General features: G+C 41.2%; 1 protein-coding gene across 2 annotated transcripts in view; it reads right to left on the bottom strand.

Annotated features, from left to right (window-relative positions):
* Positions 1–601: 601 nt before the first annotated feature.
* Positions 602–20,113, bottom strand: part of triobpb (TRIO and F-actin binding protein b) — a 39,697-nt gene continuing 20,185 nt past the window's right edge. Inside the window, exons 6-13 of one of the 2 annotated variants that reach the window (XM_084328452.1) lie at positions 17,523–17,964; positions 15,811–16,057; positions 14,105–14,216; positions 8,576–8,735; positions 7,917–8,030; positions 4,610–4,696; positions 4,015–4,206; positions 602–2,308 (exon numbers count right to left, since the gene is read on the bottom strand). In XM_084328452.1, the coding sequence (XP_084184578.1) occupies positions 4,051–4,206; positions 4,610–4,696; positions 7,917–8,030; positions 8,576–8,735; positions 14,105–14,216; positions 15,811–16,057; positions 17,523–17,964 (1,318 nt within the window). In that variant the 3' untranslated portion in view covers positions 602–2,308; positions 4,015–4,050. Of the gene's footprint in view, positions 2,309–4,014; positions 4,213–4,609; positions 4,697–7,916; positions 8,031–8,575; positions 8,736–14,104; positions 14,217–15,810; positions 16,058–17,522; positions 17,965–20,113 lie in introns of both variants that reach the window. The other variant, XM_084328451.1, reaches the window with a different exon arrangement.

The raw sequence follows: 20,113 nt of genomic DNA, 5'->3' as shown, positions 1-20,113 counted from the left end.
TCAATTGGCAGAGACAGCGGGAGGGAAGCCGGTGGGGTGGTATTCTGGTCGTTGTAAACAGCGACTCCTACAGGTCGGTCAGGGCGCCTGCACAGCGAGGTAGGGAGATGGTGAGGGTAGTGTGACCTCCCACACGTTACACCTCACCAATGAGAGTCCGCGCTGGCAGGTGAAAAGATGCTGCTGGCGGTCTATGTCTCGGAGGAAATCTGATAGACTTCAGGGCTCCCTAGACCGACCAGTGGGGGGCACAAGCGAGCAACGACCAGGAAGGGGAGGGGGGAATTGGCATAACGACTAAAATTGGGATGGGAGAAAAACACAGAAAAACAGGGGGAGAAAAAGTAGATTAAAAAAAAAAATATATATATATATATATAACATCATAAATATCAATACCGGTAAGTATGTATTGTAATAGAGGCCTTGCACTGAATGTTTGTGTAGTATGGAAATGCCAAATTTCTGTGCAGTGGTAGAGTAGTTAAAACAAAAAAGCTTACTGTTACACTGTGAGTTGTTTGCACGATCCAGTAATAAGACCAAATTATTACATTTCTCTTTATACTTGTAAAAAATAGCAACTATAGATTTGCACATAGCAACCATTGTTTCTTCCAACATGGAGGAACAATTGGTATTCTAAACACTCGTATGCAGAGTTGGACAAAGTTCTACTGTCAAACATTGGAAAAACATATTACTGTTCCACTGTGACTTGTTTGCAAGATCCAGTAATAAGACAGTTTCACTGGGATTCTGTTGCTAGGGAACAGTTTGGACCCAAATGTATTTCCTGTCATTTATTGCATTAGCAAACATTGCAACAGGAAATAAACTTTGGTCTTTATAGATTATTGTTGTCACTTTGAAACAGTCTAGTATATCCATCAACACTAATGTTTCTTCCAACATTGAGAAAAAAAATTGGTATTCTAAACATTATGTGAAAGGCATATTGTTTCTTACTCTATGGAGTCGACAGCAATATGTTTGTATTAACCTGGATTTTATTGATTGTAAAATATGGATAATTTACAAAGACGTCACATGCTCTACAGTACAATTAAATATGAAAACATTGTCAAAAGACAGGTAGCTAAGTTTATCATCTCATCACAAACATCATATAAAAATATTGGCTCATTGACGCAACACTAGTCATTTGTCGTGGCTGTGGCACACAAATGCCAAATTATGTCGTTTGGAGGTGGAGACAGGGCTATATGTTAAAAAAAGAGTGCTTTTATAAGCACTAAAGTTAAAAAGAAATATGGAATTCATAGTTGCAAGACAACCATCCACCAACTTCTACAAGCACGTCCAAAGAGGTAATCCCAAACGTCTCAAGTCTACAGTTGTGGTAAATTTCCAATATGGCTCCCTTTTTTGACCATCTTATTTTCCTGTATTGATCTCAACTGTGAATTTCTATAAAGTATTTTGTATTTGCAGAAGAGACGCTACTACAGTAAAGTGGAAATGTTACAGGGTACAAAAAAAACAATAATTACAACAGGCCATATATGCCTCCATTTCCGATGAACAAACATCCCGCCATCTTGACAAGACGGCGTAAACATGATGTACAAAACTGTAAAATGAGATGACAGTAGTTCCGTTTTCGGTGCGTTCATCCCTGCTGCCGTCTCACTCAGGCAAAGAGACAAAACACTTTATATATATAAGTGAAAGAAAGAAATAATTACGACCTCAGGCAGGTCCACGTCACATTCCCTCTGATCTACAACACCTGATAATACAAAAAACTGTCTTTCAACAAGTTTTCCAGTTTTCAGACCAAATGTTTGCTCACCCATTCGCTCACTCACACCCACAACAGTTTAAAAAAGAAAAGGGGAAAAAAGTGCAGATTCAAATATCATGCGACCCAGTGTAAATGAAGACATCTGTTGCCAGCCTGGACTGCTGATTGGCAGAATGATTGAAAGCTAAGGCACTATCAGGGTCCCCGAACATCCAGCACTGTCCAATGATCAAAGTCCACCAGCGGTCTCTTCTGTCTCATGGTATCCTCCTTCGCAGGGCTGGGCGATAACGAGAGAAATTCATATCACGATAATCACCTGGAATTTGTGTCATGTATGCAGAACTGTGTGATATCAAACAAGAACTCCTATTTTCAAATAACATCCCCTCAAATACTGAAGATTTCATTTTGAGAGAAGTTTTGAGATGTGTGGTTTTCACCATTAATTTAGATGACAGAATTTCATCAAGATATGTATATTGAATTATCGCCCAACCCTTCTCCTTTGTCATCTCAGCCATCATTATGCCAACACAACTGGAAAAGAGGAAAAAATAACAACAATTAGGCTCACGGTATACAAGTTAGACAGTACATACATAAGATGTCCTAATTTCATGTCACTGTTCCATGGAGACGTTTAAAAAGGCTGAGATCAACTTTATACTGAATAGAACATGCCATTTATTGCTCAATTCTGTTGGTTGTGATTGGCCCGCATGCCTTTGCTACTTTCCAGAGCTACAGTTCAGTCCTCAAGTCTGAGCCCAGTGAAACATTTGTTGTTGTTTTGTCTCTGTACTCCAGCACATTGGATTTGAAAGGTAACAATGACTATGATGTTAAAGTGCAGAGTTTAATTTGAGGGTGTTTACATCCATAAATGTACACATGTGTGTTGATGTAAAATTGCCCAAAATATTATAAATGTTGGTGTTGAGAAAATGATGACCAAAGCACTTTGAGCTCTTTCCCTCTGGATATCAACAGAATCAAGCCATTTCCGATATCCAATCTGCTTCCTTGAAGATATTACATAACGTACTCGGGTTACTCTGATTGGCTCATCAGTCACATCTAGCCGAGTGGTGTACCGCTCTGTTCTGGTCACACTCTGTTCGTAACACATTCGGGGCCAGCCATTAGACGGGCCCCACTCTAGGAAGGCCATCTTTCCATTACAAACGTTCACTGTGCATCACGTTGTTTGTAGAGCTAAATCTATATTTTATATTATAGCTATGGATCCAATATCATTGTCAATTGACAGTATGAACCTTCCGTTCAATATGCCATAAAGAAATAATCTTTTCATCGATACATTCCCGTTTTATACCGTGGTGAATATGAGTGTTATATCGGAATGATCTGGGATCATTCCTGTGAGGCTATTTATAAGGCGCAATGCTAATAACGTTAAATCCATTGGATCTTTAAATAAAGTCATCAGATTTAATATTTGGTTGCAAATCTTTAGTAATCAATGAAGGTTTATGTTAATTTTACCCAACTAGTACTACTACATTTTGGTCCCCTAAAATGGGGTAACAATGTATAAAAAGATCCACAATGGCTACATGGTTCACCCGACATGGATGTAAGGATGTATACACCCTCAAATTAAAGATGAAAGTCATTGTTCCATTTCAAATCCAATGTACCGGAACACAGAGCCAAAACAACAACAAACAGTTCACTGTATGGTGAAACTAGGAATGATTGCAGTTGCCCCACCAGACACAATCAACAAACCCGATGTTACTGAGCTGTCAGTCGCATGAAAGTAGCCCGGAGTCTTTTCCCTCTGGTTTTATATAATACCAGTCTATGACTGGTGGCAACAGTGGGTCGGGAGGTAGAGCAGTCGTTTGGTAATCCGGAGGTTCCCGGTTCAATTCCCGCTCCTCCCGGGCAGTGTGTCCAAGTGTCCTTGAGCAAGACACTTAACCCCTAATTGCTCCTGACGAGCAGGTTGGCACCTTGCATGGTTGCCTCCACCGTAGGTGTGTGAATGTGTGAGTGAATGGGTAAAAATTTGAGGAACAAATTGTAAAGCACTTTGGATAAAAGCACTATATAAATGCAGCCATTTACCATTCATGACTGGGCTCAGGTTGCTTCTCTCTCCCATCCATTGTCTTCTCCTATGTTAGTCAATTTGGTCGCTCTTTGAGCAGTGGCACTGATGGTCCAGTTTCTTCCCAATAATCTTCATTCATTTATGAATCCTTCAGGTTCTATACCTGTGTGTGTGGACGGTTCCCCCCAGTAGGCGGGTCTCAGTGGTCCAGGCTGTTGCCTAGTAGCTGTCCCTCCTGCAGGGCAGCCATGGTCAGCCTCAGGTGCTCCTTCAGCCTCTCGATCTCTCGCTCGCTCCGGCCCTTCATCCCACTCAGCTCCTCGTGCACCTCCTTATAGCGCTCGCAGGCCAGACGCTTCTCCTGCCAGAAGAGCATTATTTATTACCAAAGAGATGACTGTTGAAGCATCGCTCGACTTAAGTCTACTTCACAGAAAAGACATTGAAGTTCTAGTTCACCTAATAAAAGTTCAAATAATTGCATGAAATGCCCCCCCTAAACAGCAAATAACATCAGAATATAATCACACATTCACATCTCAAAACAAAAATAAACTGGTTCAATGTTTTGATGATAAACCAGATAATCCTGGGAATTTGTTATGCTGTGTTTTAAAGACTAAAGGCCAGCAGAACATTTTACAAATACATTTAAGTTATTTATCTAGTGGGTTGAGAATCACAGAACAGGGATTCTGTGTTATTTCATTCGTCAAAAATACACACACACACACACACACACACACACACACACGTACCGTGTTTAGAAATTGCAGTTCATTCCTCAGACAGCTGATCTCCTTGTGTAAGTAATCCACCTCGTTTTCTTTCACTCTGAGAAGAACCTGCGGAAAAACAACCCAGAATGGTCATCCCATTTTAGAAGAGTCATCCCATGCTGCCAAAAGCAACACAACTCCTGTTTTAAGTTTCTAAAATGTAGGTTTCCTGCAGGTTTCAACTTTGACCACTTTCAATAGAATATAATACCCATTTGTCACCAGGGCCCAGGAGTTCAAAACCTTTAATCCCTATCTGATCGGATCAGATTTGGATTCATTCATTTCAACTAGAGATGTTCCGATACCATTTTTTACTTCCCGATCCTATTCCGATACCTAAGCTTTGGGCATCGGCCGATACCGATACTGATCCGATAACTAAGCTTTGGGCATCGGCCGATACCGATCCGATACCAGTGCATACATTAAAAAAAAAAAAAATTATATAAATTATAAAACCTTTTTTTAATTTTTTGTATACAGCTACTGTTTTATATATACTGTTTTTTAGTAATAACTATAAAGTAATGGTATTTATTCAACAACAGGTGATTCTTGTATAGATTAGTATTAGTATCAGTAATTGAAAACTATCTCAATGAGTTCACCCACGGAAAGGTTGTTGGCACATTAGTTCCACACGGACATTATTCGTTGCTGCACTTGCTTCCACAAGGCTCCGTTTAGGTTAACTACTGTAGTACCAGAGGCTCTGTTGGGATTTTTGCACAATAAATATTCAACATTCTCTTTTGAGACTCCGCCTCAGACTCTTATCATTTGGCACTAAAAGCTAAACATTGTCACCGATATGGCTGTCCGCAACATGTCATTAATTGTAGGGATGTCCCGATCGCCTTTTTTTGCTCCCGATCCGATTCCGATCATGTGATTTTAAATATCTACCGATTCCGATCGTTCCCGATCCGATCTTTCACATTAGTAATCAATTTTGACGCATTTTTGTCAGAAACTGGCGGAGCAAGACAAGTCCCTCTGTTGGCTATAGTCCCTGGAGGGGCGCGAGCGCGGCGGCTCTTTACATTTACCCTGAGAAATGTGCTTCATGAGAAATATTAAAAGTTTCAATATATGTTTGCACGTTAGTATACATTCAGTGTTCGACTTACGGTCTGAAACGCCGACGATAATCCTTAGTCACAGCAAATAAATGACGTTATCCAGGTGAAAAGTTAGTCTGAAAAGTCCGCCTCCAGGCTCCAGCCTGCTGCTTCATGAGTTGTTCCTCCACACGGAATGTCGTCCTTGCAAACATTGCAATTGCTGTTGGACTGGCTTGACTTTCTATTTTAAAATGCTTAGTTCCAACTTCCAAACCTCTAGCTGCTCAAGTGAGTGGATAACAGTGTTTCGGGAGCGACGTGTTGTACTGTTGTTGTGATGTGAGCGAGCGTGTAGCCGGTCTAAATTAAAGGGAATGTGTTTGTTGCAACGGTGTAAATTAAAGGGAATGTGTTTGTTGTGGACAATTATTCTGCTCTGTGTGACAATAAATACATTAATGATATATTATATGTAATTTAAAACCAAAACGAAGGCCTCCGTATGAGTTTAAGACGTGAACATGGTCATGTTTGTTGAATAATAAAAAAAAAAAAAATCTTTTTTTACTGCCGATTTTTATTTAATTTTTTCCCCGATCCCGATCCTCTGAAAAGCACGTGATCGGCGCCGATCCCGATCACGTGATCGGATCGGGACACCCCTAATTAATTGTGTACGCGAGGTGGTCAATCATTGACGACGTTAACGTGAGCTAGGTTAGCTAGCATGAGCTACCTGTAGATGGAAAGACTGTAACGTTACTGGTGAACATGCGATTTAACTTGGAATACTCCTTTGCCAACTTGCTGTACTTTGCTTGCAGGTCTGCAGCCATTATTGCTGGATTATGAATAGCCCCAACTTTAGCCAACGTAACGTTAAAGCTAGCTTTCAGTTAGCTGTTCAATGCTAATAACACCACCAAGCGAACCCATCAGAGCTCCCCGTGAACAGCGCTCTGTCGGGACGATGGCATTATAAGAAAGTATCGGCTGTTAAAATGACAAATGGCATTGACACTTTAATTCACGGTCGGTTAAAAACACGTTTGTTTTATAATGCTCACTCAGCAGACCGCAGTGTTGTTGATAAATTACGTCATATGGTATCGGAGCGCAGAATTAGAGGGTACTCGCCGATACCGATACCAGCATTTTAGGCAGTATCGGCGGCATTACCACTTCCCTAAAACCACTTACCCAAAACCAACAAGGTTCAGTGGGATTTACATTAGGCTTCTTTGAGCGCATAACTGGAAGTTTATAGCTAATTGACTCTCTGAGGCCAAATGGGACTTTGCAAGCAGCAAACGTGGATTCATAATGATGTTCACTTATTTCCTGTAAATGAATGCCACTGCTGAAGACTCAAGTAATAAGAAACTGTCTACATAAAAACAAAACAACAATAACAAAAGATGATGCCAACACATTTCAATGGGTGGGGTGTATGAATGCACAGATACCAGTAACCGATATTGGTCTGATACCAGGCTAAAGCAGAGGTGGCATGTTTTTACCATCTCTAGTGGGGTGGCATGGTTTTACCATCTCTAGTGGGGTGGCATGGTTTTACCATCTCTAGTGGGGTGGCATGCTTTTTTCCTGAGAAGTGTGTTTCAGTTACGTAATGAAGTCCAACTGTGGGAATAAAAACAGACTATACTCCTAATGCTTCTGGCGCCGTTCTCTATGCACAATCTGGTCTTTTAGGAGTCTTGGCTCCACTGGCCGTTCCACAGATCAGTCATTATTTAGCTATCAAAGACGCCACAAGCATTTGGAGGCCAGGGGATATGATGCCCAGCAGGGGGCAGACATTTAAGATCATGATGAAACAGACAACACATTCATGCCAAACCTCACAGGCTGTTCTCACACCTACTCACAACAGTATGTCCTGTACACATCAACCCAACACCGACTCCCTTACAAACCTTGCTGCTTGTGCCCCAGAGATGGTGTAGCGGTTAAGACCCCAGCCTCTGGAAACACCCCTGCTGACCTGGGATCAGTGTTTTCCCTACACTGTATTGTGTTCTACCTTCCAACTGTCTCAATGAAGGGAAATACTAGTGGAGTACTAGGAGTGGTGCCATTTCTCCTTAAACAACAACAACAAACAAACATCCTTCTGATACAATTCACGCAATTCCACTGGCTAAAGCGACATGGTGGGAGAAGCTGGTCAGACTAAAACACCTCTTTCCAAGACCTACCTCCAGTTGGCAGGATGTCCTGTTGCGGTCACTACTGCAGACGCCCTCTGACCCCTGGCCAGTGGAGACGGAGCGCATGCGACTGATCTCCTCAGTCAAACGGCCCTGGAGCTCCTGATAAGGACAACAGTAAATAATAGTTAGTTTATCTTAACAACCTTGTTTGCTAAATAGTTACATTTAGGAAGAATGCCATTAATTCATTTTCAGTTTACAAGTTTGGTCCATTTTCAAAATGCTATACCCTACCCAAAGACAAAACACAAACAAACAAAGTGCAATGGGTAGAGAGCTTGGCACTCTGAGCATGGCACCTACACTGCCAGGGGTTAGGGGTTCCATGCCCACTGGGGCCAGTGGGCCACCCATACTGAAGAATGTATACAGAACTGAATCAAACCATAAACAAGGTGGCCTGTTGAAATGTTAGATCCTAATGTGAAAAACTGTGATTTTATGTCTGCACTTTATGTGCTCATTTTATGCCTGTCTATTTTCTGTTGTGAAGCACTTTGAGCTGCAGTTTCTGTATGAAAGGTGCTATACAAATAAAGTTTATTATTATTATTACAGTTGCTCCATTGTGTCCTAGTACCGGTACTAGGAAAGTGCTATATGATTAATGCAGTCATTAATTCTACCGAGAGTCCGAGACTCACCTGGTTCTCCTTCCGTAGCTGCTCCATGTCCCTCTCCTTGCGGCTGATCTCCCTCTCTCTGTCAGCGTTGCTCTGTTCAGCCCTGTTCAGCTCCAGACACTTCTGGGAGTAGCGCTCTGACAGCCCAGCCAGCTCCCTCTGCAAGGCCTGGCTCTCAGCCCTGGGGGAAGACAGAACGATCCATGAACTGAATGAATGAATTAATGAACGGTTTTTATTTTTGAACAAGTATAAAAAAATATATATATCTGTTCATTTGACATATACAAAAGATAATAAAAAAAAGACAACAAAAAGAGAAACAGATAAACAAATCAGTTTACCCTGTTCGAAAAAGGAGTAGGAAGAAGTATACATTTTTTTAAATTCCTACCCCTTTTTAACTATCACAAATTATAATTGAATAATAATATGTATAAAACACTGTCTCTCGATACAATCCAATACATTTATATATAAATACATTTATATAAATATACCTATAAATATGTAATATATAATATTAATATATATATACTAAATAAATATCATATATGATATACATAATTTCTTCTATTTTTTATTTACATCTTACACATACTCCCAATCAACACACTTCCAGATAGCCATTTAAGAAAGATTTTTTGTACATCTTTTTAAACTTGATCTCCAACTCCAGACTGTTCCACAACACAAAAATAACTCAAAAATAAATAAATCTCACACAGATCTAACGGGAGGGACGGGGAGCTGGTTGACTGATGTTTCTAATCTACACACATCCCCCCCCCCCCCTCAAAACTCTCCCTATTTTATTCTGAGAGAAAAACTCTGCAGTTATTATTTAGCAAAGATCTGTGCACGGTGCAAACTGCAAAGTAACACGCGTGACAGCAACTCTTCTCAACCCTCTCAAATTACCCACGGGAATGTCCAATATTTACAGTACAATAGACAACGGAGTCAAATTCTGTCAAAGCAATGTTTATACGGGACGACCTTGTTTATACAACAAAAGTACGTTGAATATTTGGCAGTCGAATCCATGATGAGATTGTGTTTTACTACGTTTGTTTTATACTTATGACAACATGTGTACGTCGTAAAGTAAAAGGCCAAAAAGATGCCATGATAATGGCTCCTGTATCCATTCCACGTTGAAAACAAAAAGGCGGAAAATTATTGATGTGTACGATACATGACAATTGACAAACCATAACACCAGAAACACGCTGACAGAGAGAGAGAGCACGACACGAGGGGCGAGGCATATTTCACTTTGACAAATTCAGTTTCCTTTTGTGGTTGAAAAACACCCTCTTCTGTTCAGCCCTATTAACCATGAAGGCAAGCAAAGAGTTCATAACAAGAGTAGCAAAAGAGCAGGCTCACCCATCGATACACCTTCTATTCACCTTCTATAATACACCATCTATACACCATCTATACACCATCTATAATACACCATCTATACACCTCTAAAGCACCTGAAAGCCTCGATCATCTAAACGTAACAAATGGGTAGCCTCACCACCAAATATAAGAACAGAGACATGTTTTCATTCTCTACATGATTGACAGTTCCAGATACAAGGATTAACAGTAGACAACAGGGCCCCGTTCCCCATACCTGGCTAACTGAGTTAGCCGGATAATTTTCAGCATAGCTTGACTTAAGCCAGACCTTTCCATTCCCCGACGCTCGATTGTCTAAATCACTATGACAACAGATCGAAAAGTTTGAACCTGGTCGAGGGCAGGGTTAAGTTCAGTTAGCTGGATGAACTATGGCCACGCCCTCGCAAAGAAATCCCAGCTCCCTTCCTGAAATATTTCTCACAGTCTAGATCCCATTATGCCATTCTGAATTATGTTTTTGTGCTTCGTTTGAAATGTAAAATAATAGGTCTGCAGTAACGCTGATAATAAATCATATTCAGCCTATGAATTTACGTTGTCCTATATAATGCACGTCATATTTATACGGATACGGCGCTCGCGAGTCGCGACAGTTATTTTAATAACGGACTAAACGGATCATTGCAAATGTGAATCCCGCTGGGATATTTTTAATGAATGAAACCTATCGGGTGTTTGGCTCTGATTAGTTTAATATTCTTCGCTGTGTATTTGCTTAACGGAGCACCCGGATGCGTTTCATTCAAGCTGAAGCGTCTATGCGCGGATTGTGGATATGAATTATGAGGAATCTGAATCTGTGGAGTATTTAATTGCATCACTGTGACAGTGTCACACGTTATTGTGATATTGTAACTGGGATTAAAATATATGAGGAGATGCGCTGTTTGATGGATTTGATGACGTGACGTGACTTGATAAATTGAATGAGCCTTTGACGTTTTTGATGAATGAATTTGAGAAAATGCATTTATCTTTTCAAGCACTGTTATCTGATGATGAACATGAGGTGTCACTGGTATAAACCAAATGGTAATCAATTCAATGCATGTATGGATTAGGTCCGAAACAGATTAAAACCTGATTAATAGTGTAACTGCAAGCCTCCCTCCAAGCCTCTCTTTGGAAACCATGTATTTATATAGTACATAATACCTAAGCACATACAGATATCCTCATGATATAATTCGTATCAATTAGATATACTATTTGGGCTTGTTTTTATCGTTATTCTGAAAGAGCTGAACTAATTATTTTCGCTAGCAAGATCTCATTTGATTATTCATTCCATAAGCCTATACTGCCAGCAGGCACGTTTAAATAAATATAATCTGATTGATTGGGGTAATGAGGGATTTAAAATTAGCCTATAGATTATGCATTTAACTTGTCGGCGAGGCTATTGAGCCGTACTGCATTGTACCCATTCTGCAATCTGTTAATAAAGTTTTAAATCAATCAATCAATCAATGCTGTTAGAAAATCAGGATTTCTGCTATCGACACTTGCTGTCTTTTCAGCTGAGGCGGGCGCGCGCAATTATCCTGAGTCTCAAGTCTGGTTCAAATGAACGAGACTAAATACACCTTCGAGGAACAGGAAAATCCCGGATTCAAACATCGGGTTAAATGAATCTGGATAATGGGACTCTTGATCGACTTAGTTGAACCAGGTACGGGGAATAGGGCCCAGGTAAATGAGTTCAATTTGTTTACGTTGGTAATGTTTGTAAACACTGGAGTGAAACAGATCTATATTCTATATTTATAAACGGGTTGAGAAATCGTATTTTCCATCTACAGATCAAACTCTTCCAAGAATGCATGTGAATAAATACAGGTTCCAGTAGCTCCCACTAAGACAGTGACGTGTCAGGGGTCTGGGGAAAGCCAACAAAGGAAAACTAATCCATGAGAACATTCTTTTGCATTCCTGAAGTGCCAAACAAGAACCACACTGGCCATTGCAGTAATAGTCTGCCTTGGACAGAACACTGCGGTCTCACTCATCAAAATGCTATTTGACATTATCCTTCATATGATCATTTCAAAGAATATGTTAAAAAACAAACAAAAAAATTTGAAGATGAAACTTATAGCAGTCGTTTCATACTTTTGGGTAATGATACAAATCTGTAACTGAGGTCAATGTTGGAAATGGGCAACATTTTGAGTAGGGATCTCCCGATCGAATTTTTTTGCTCCCGATCCGATCCCGATCATCATGTGATTTTTAGTATCTGCCGATACCGATTTTTCCCGATCTGATCCTTCGGCAATGCATTAAGAAAAAAGAAAAGAAAAAATGCAATCAAATTGACCCTCAAGGTTGTTTTTTTATTTAACAGTATCAAACTATCCATTATTTATATCCAATATGGATATGGCTTTTTTAACAGTATATCCATTATATCCAACATGGATATATAGCTTATTTTTTTCACTTATTGCAGCATTGGATCAAAATTCAAAACAAAATAAAAATAAATCTCATCAGTGGTGCACCACAAAATAACCATGTAAACTAAAACAAATGATGTGCAGAATAGTGCAATAACAAAGGTAGTGCAGACAGTAACAGAGGTAGCTTGACTAGCTTCCCAAGTTCAGTTACATTCAGTCATAAATAATAAAATAAAATATAAAATTGGCTTAGTGCAGAATAATTCTAGACTATGAACTAGTCTAGTTTAAAAAAATTATATATAAAAAAAGAATTATATATATATAAAAAAGTCAAGATTTTCTTCCCCCGATTCCGATCTTTGCCGATCGGATCGGGACATCCCTAATTTTGAGGCAATGTGGATAGGTAAACTTGCCAACATGCATGTATTTTTGTGTATTTCATTATACTCTTGTTCCTTGTAGAATTGATTGATTTTTTTTGGATCTACTTTTTCTCCCATTTTCTATTTTTCTCCCATCCCAATATCGTATCGTCCAATTCTACCCTCCCCTGTCTCGAACACTGTTAGGCCATGCCTCCCACAAGCCGGCTGCAATGTGGACGAAGCCTTACATCACGTGTCCCCTCCGGTACTCGAGGAAGCAGCTGTCGCATCTTTTCACCTGCACAGTGCGATCTCTCAGCGGCGGGGGTCTGCGTGGGAGGGACACGCCGCCCCCGTCGCTTCCTGATTCTGCTGCGCAGGCGCACCAACCGACCTGTAGGAGTCACTGTCCACAACATCCGATCCCCACCCATCAGCTTTCCCACCCCTAACACTGCCAATTGTGTTAGTATGAACGACCAGCCAAGCTGATAGCAATGCGGAGAGCTGGGCTCAAACCCATCGTCTCCTGCATTGGTGGCGAGCGCCTTGCCCACTACACCACCTAGCCGCCCAGAATTGATTGATTTTGTAACCCTCCCTGCTCGAGGCGATATTACTGATATATCACTGCTTTAGGTGAAATGTATATATGCACTTTTGTCCCGACAGGCAAGAGATGAATACGCCATCTTGTATGCAAACACGTCACATGGATATACAGTAAATGTGTATAAAATACTGTTCTAGACCAGGGGTTCCCAAACTTTTCAGGCCAGGGCCCAGAAAATAAGGCGTCAGAGAGCCGCGGCCCAATGCACATCGTCAGGTTTTTTTTTTTTTTTTTTTTGCCAGGCGACCGATTTTTTAAGCCAAATATCACTTCAATCCTATTAAGTTAGTTCAAGTTAGTTATTCATTTATATGTGCTATTTATGAGAGGGCTAACTTGTTGCAAAATAATAATGATAATAATAATAGCCTCATTAAAATACTATTGTTGCTTCGGTTGTTTTCAGCGTTTTATGTGCATAATCTGTTATTTAGTTTGAAATGTTCGTTGAAATAAGTAGATTTTTCGTTTTTGTTTATTTATTAAGTTAATATAAAACCATATAGGTAGTCACATTTTAGAATACAATAGAATAGAATTTTAGAATACAACTAGAAACACTGTCCTGGCCTGCTTCTAAGTTCAGTGGCCTGAAAAAAAAAAAAAAAAAAAAAAAAAAAAAAAAAATTTAAATCATCTCGCGGCCCACCCGTGGCTGCTCGCGGCCCACCTTTGGGTCGCGACCCCGACTTTGGGAACCACTGTTCTAGACCACCACCCCAGAGCAGGTGTTGTGGACACTTACCGCTGCTGTGAACGCAAGGTGTGCGAGTCTAGCATCCCTCCACCCAGCCTCTTGGCCTTCTCCACCTCTCTCTCCAGTTCCTCCCTGTGGACCTTCTTCAAAGCCTCCATTACTAAAACACACACACGCACGCACACGCACACACACACGTCATGTTACATCATGTACTTGTGTGATGTTATCTCAACAACAAAGAGCAGAGCTGGTACAGATTGAATTGACCCCTGACTTCCCACTCCCCACTGACCGCTAACCTTTACCATATTTAACTCAATGGACGTCATACCCGAATAAAGTCGGGTTAACTCCAAACCCGAGAAAAGTTGGGTTTTCATCGTTATTTTTTTTATTCGATATTTCCATTCATTATCCATCCAGGGAGCCTGGTGTTATCATAGGGAATGAGTCTGAGATAGCGGAGAAAGGAACATCTGATTAACCCAAGACTGTAAAATACAGTCCTTACCTCACATCAGATGTTCTGCAAAAAGATTAATCCAATTCCTGATCGCCATTCCAAATATTGATCGCGTTTATTGATCCAATGTTATAGTCCAAAACACATAATCGACGCTGCTCCCAGCCTCCCCAGTGAATGTGGTAACACAATACTGCTTGCCCGAGAAGGGAAACCCCGGACAGGAGTTTTTTTTTCTGATACACAGTCCCATCCAATCCAATCCAATGATGTGCAATACCCTCCGGGAGACGATAGGTGGCTGTATTTGCCCTTTGCGAGCTCAGACCCATTCCCAATGATAACGTCAGGCTCGATGGATGAAAAATGAATGGATATCGCTAATAAAAGAAATAACGATTAAAACCCGGAACGATTGGCATGGAACGCATGGCGAGTTAACCCGACTATACTCGTGGTTGGCACGGAATTAGTTAATGAAGGATCACTCTGGAAACTTTCACTAATGCTTTAAAGTGCTATTTCTTTGAAATGTCTTGCAACCTATTTCTGATAGTAAAATGATAACTGTAAAATACAGTCAATCAATCAATCGTCCTATCCAGCTTCCTGACCTTGCATAGTGACACAGGTCTCCCCCATCAGTACTGTCTCTCTGTCCACAGCTTCCTCCCATCTGTGATGTGAAGCCTTTTTAAAGTATTATCATATACTTTCTATTAAGTAATAATTGCCCTTTGGGGATTAATTTAGCACCATCCTGTCCCGTCCAATCCCATCCTATTCTATCATATCCCGGCCTATCACATCAGAATCGCCAATGTAGATGCAAAGGTATTTAAATACACCAGGATTTGACATGGTTATCAGCACAGCATCACAACAACTATATATATATATACAGGGTATACAGCATCATCTGTAGGCTATACAGCATACAACCCAACTGGTTGAACGGTGAGGCTGAAACGACCATTCATATTAATAATGATAACATTTACATATTATTACTGCATCAAAGCAGGCATAACATGCTTACAATTAACAAGTTGTGTTAACATTGTGTGTTGTATTTGGCATTATGGGTAGCACCAATAGGAAACTATAATTAGCCATTGAGCTGTGCTTTGTAACACCCATTTATTGGCTCAAGAATCAGTGATGCATTTTCAGTTCAATGTTTTTTATTAATGTTTTTGTTTTACATTGGACTAGCAGCGTGTCTTTCTGGTAGGTTTTTCAAATTCAAATTAAATTTGAAGTGGAAATTGGTTGTGAGATGAAAGACCTTGTGCCGTGGCCCGGGTCTCCTCCAGCAGCAGCCGGTCCCTCTCCGTCTCCAGCTCCTTGGTCTGACGCTCCTGCTGCTTCTGCAGCTCCTCCAGAGCCTGTCTGTGGGCACGCTCCATGGCCGACAGGCTGCGGCCGCAGGGGGCCTCCGGGCCACAGCCACCTCCTCCTCCTCCTCCTCCTCCCACTCTCCCTCCTCCTCCTCCTCCCAACAATCTCTCCAGCTGTTGCCTTAGTGACGCCACCTGAGAGTGACAGAGAGAGAGACACACAGGGGTAAAGCTCACGGAGGGAGAGGATCGTCCTATTTCACAGTGACGTTACTATGTACAGTAAACAGATACTCAGCACTGCGTGAGAAATAGCCACTCGCTCTCCCTGAACAACAGAAGCTGTGTCGGAATGACCTTTAATCGCCACATGGCGACCATTCCAAGTTCACCCGAGTCTGTGGGATTGTAAAAATCAGTTGATCAAACATCATATCCGAGCCTCGTCTTCTCATTTAATAGCTGTTGCAACGACTAAAGTTAGAAGGAAGCCCGTTAAATTTTTGTTTTTACTAGCTCACCAGCCTCATTAAGACCTTCTGTTTACATAGCAACTTCACAGTGAGGTAGGATACTTGAAGTGTTGGTGTTGGCGTTGGCAATGAGAGGCAAGGTGACATCAGAGACAACAGTAAGGCTCTGGATCCCAGGCTTGGTAGATACACCGCATGTGAAGGAATACCGCCATGGATCCATGCAAAGGGATGGATTTTTACAATGCCGTCGTCCACGATATATTACATATTGTAAAATATATACATAATGTTAATTAAACTATTCCTTGCAGCAGTATTAGAAAAGTTTAAGAAAATAGACCATTTTCAATGAGCTAGCACCAATTGACAATTATATTACAAGTTAAAGACATGATGTCATATATCACATTGTCATTTGTACTGGAAAACATTGTGACGTCATATTTCTGTATCTACTGCCCTCTAGTCACAGGTTTCCCCCCTCCCCAATTCAAAAGAGCAGCAGGAATTCCTTTAGACTAATGTTGACTTTTGCAACCGAGTAAACAGACCGACTGTGGATAATAATCACTCTCGTGTATCACTCTGGGTGTCTCAGTGCCAACATGGCCAACAGATATGGCCAGACACACGGGAGAAACACACAACACTGCACGTCATCACACAGATCAGAGCAGGACAGGACCTTCAGCAGTGTCTCTCAGCTATCATCACCATCTGGATTATCACACAACAGTGTTTTCCTGGGTGAACTGGCAGAGCAGCCTCTTCCACTAGCGCTAGGAAATACATCAATATTTATGGTTCATCATCTAGCCGTTGGTTGTTAACGTCATCTTTTTTTATGTCGTGATACAAAATCTTGTAGTATAAAAGCACTTTCCATTATGCCGAAAGCCAATGAGATGAACATCAAATGGTATTTATAAAAGAAAAAAAAAAAGTTCTTCTGAATATCATATATATGCATATTTACTTTCCCCCATATCACCCAGACCTATCCTCCACCCTTGTGGTTTAGCTGGAAGACACTACTGAATAGTAAAGGCATGCAGAAAGAATAGTGACATAAGTGTTACTAGGCAGAAAACAGGAAAGGTGCACTTCATCTGGATGGATGAAGGGTTAATTTGCATTTTATTGACTAAAATGTGCAAATTGGGAAAAACATCTCCACGCAATACCTCCCTCTGCAGCGCCTCATTGGCTTGCTGGCCGGAGGACCGCGACCCCGTCGTCGGTAAGGACCTCATCTCCTTCAATGGCATCCGTTCAAAGTCCGCCCACTTCTTCTCTAGGTCATCCTCCGCCCGTAGCCTGGAGTCGGAGCCCGGGCCCTTCCTGGACAGCACGGCTTCCCATTGGCTGCTCGTGGCGTCTCTGTTCCTCTCCTCCTGCCACTGGCTGTGTTCCCTGCCCTGGCCCTCCCCCGCTTCCCTCTGACTGGTCGGGGGGTTGGAGGAGGCGGGAACCGGGGACAGCTCAACGTAGTCAAACCTGCGGTGGGCGGGAGGTGCGGAGGCGGGGGTTTCTGAGCGAGCGTCGGCGTGACGTGAAGCAGGCCGTCGGGAGGAGGGCAGGGAGCGAGAGAGAGAGTTCTCCTTGTCACTGCTGCTGTCAGGTAGTCTGGGGACAGAGAGTGGAACACAGAAACCATTCACTCGTCGTGTGATTGTTGCTATTACTCGGGGTGGGGTGATATGAGTACCTCGTGATACGATACAATACTGATATTTGGCCCTCAATAACGATAATATCACGATACACAATATCTGTGATAATCGATATATTGCAAGAAATTTCATCTACGATACATCACAATATCTGTGTAACTGAAAAAGAAAGAATACCCATAAAAAAGGCAAAAAGCAGGAATCGTGTATTTATTGAATCACAAACTGGCCAATTGTGCATGTGCCTCTTTAACACACTGACCGCAACTTGATTATTATTAACTATTAAATTATGTCCCCAACAGAAAACTTTGTTACCATCTAATAAGATAACGTTTTCAGTCTGTTCACCTCACCTCATTCCAATCATTCTTTTGCAGTAAAATTGGATTGTCATATACATATTCCTTTTTAAATATAGATATGATTTCGCAAAATATTGCTGTATCGATTCCCCTACCCCTAGCTATTACCATCACCAATTCCACTCCTTTTTCTTTTATGAATCATCCATAAATCCCTAGTTTGATCAAGCCTGATGAAGTGGGAGAGGATGTAGCGTAACACAACTTCCCTGTGACATTTGTCGAGGCACGGCTGTAGGTGTGTAACTGAATAAACATTTACATTCCCTAGAGATTAATGAGACCAAACATAACAGCTACTAGAATTCTCCATGGCTAACGTTGCCTAGTCCATCTGCGTAACAACCAAGGTCCTTATCTGGGTTGCATTTTGCCAACGCAGAGCCAGAGCTACAGCACTGAGCAGGAATGAACCATCCAAGAGCAACAGGGCCACTTCCTGAACGGAGAGAGAGAGCGAGTATCTTCTACGCGATAAGGCAGATGAAATGACAACATTATTTTGGAATGAGAGAACAGAATGAAGCCATGCTGCTTTCTATTGCTATCATAATTGACCTACGTCCTTGTGCTTCCACTGGTACCTGCTGTGTGAGTCTGTGAGTTAACACCTCCTGTTAGCGTCAGAACTGTGGCTCAGTGTGTGAGGTCTGGAGAGAAGGCTATGGTTAATACTGAAACCTGGAGGAGGGTGGCATCCCTTGCCTTGTTGGAAATGCATCCATCTCAAACTAGACGTTTGAGGGAAAACAAAGCTTTACCTCGCTGCCAATTACCCTTTTGTACATTTAAACATTTTGGCAAGTGTTTAGTACAATTATTCAGCAGGTAATGGGCCACACACAGCAGGAAAAGTACCACTACTGCTGGGGATAATTGTGTGTGGGTTTACCCAGACCTAAGAAAGACCTATTGTCTTTCAATAAACAAGTTCTAAGATCTTCTCTGTTTGACCAAGATTATGCAAGATATATAGTGATACGGGCTACAACAGGACTGGACCTTGAATCAAGACCAGACTGACCAACCACACAACACAAACCACTACTGAAACATTAAGGGGAAACTAGGGAAATATATCCATTTTATGGTATATTGTCTGTATATGTTGTCGTATCATGGGATTTTTGGATGCCGTGAATCATGATCAACTATTTCTTATGTCTAAATGAATGCCAAAAAAGGCAATATTAAAGCTGCAATAATTATTTTCTGACTACTAGAGGGCGGCAAGGATCTTCTTTCACCAAAGTGATCATTGTAAAAACATGACATACAAACAACACTGCCTTGATGGCACAATCCTCTTGTACCTACCTTTGTTTTCGTGCAAGAATAATAGAATTCAACTAGATTTAAACTACAATACATACAACTTTCATCTCTGTGTGATGTCTTACTCACTGTGTGATGTCTAACTGTATGATGTCTAACTCGCAGTGTGATGTGTAACTCACTGTATGACGTCTTACTCACGGTGTGACATCTAACTCACTGTGACGTCTAACTGTATGATGTCTTACTCGCTGTGTGACGTCTAACTGTATGATGTCTTACTCGCTGTGTGATGTCTAACTGTATGATGTCTTACTCGCTGTGTGATGTCTAACTGTATGATGTCTTACTCGCTGTGTGCCGTCTAACTGTATGATGTCTTACTCGCTGTGTGACGTCTAACTGTATGATGTCTTACTCGCTGTGTGACGTCTAACTGTATGATGTCTTACTCACTGTGTG

The sequence above is a fragment of the Notolepis coatsorum genome, assembly GCF_963971535.1.
Source record: "Notolepis coatsorum genome assembly, chromosome: 14".
NCBI classification, from domain to species: Eukaryota; Metazoa; Chordata; class Actinopteri; order Aulopiformes; family Paralepididae; genus Notolepis; species Notolepis coatsorum.
This window is presented reverse-complemented; position numbering and strand designations above follow the sequence as displayed.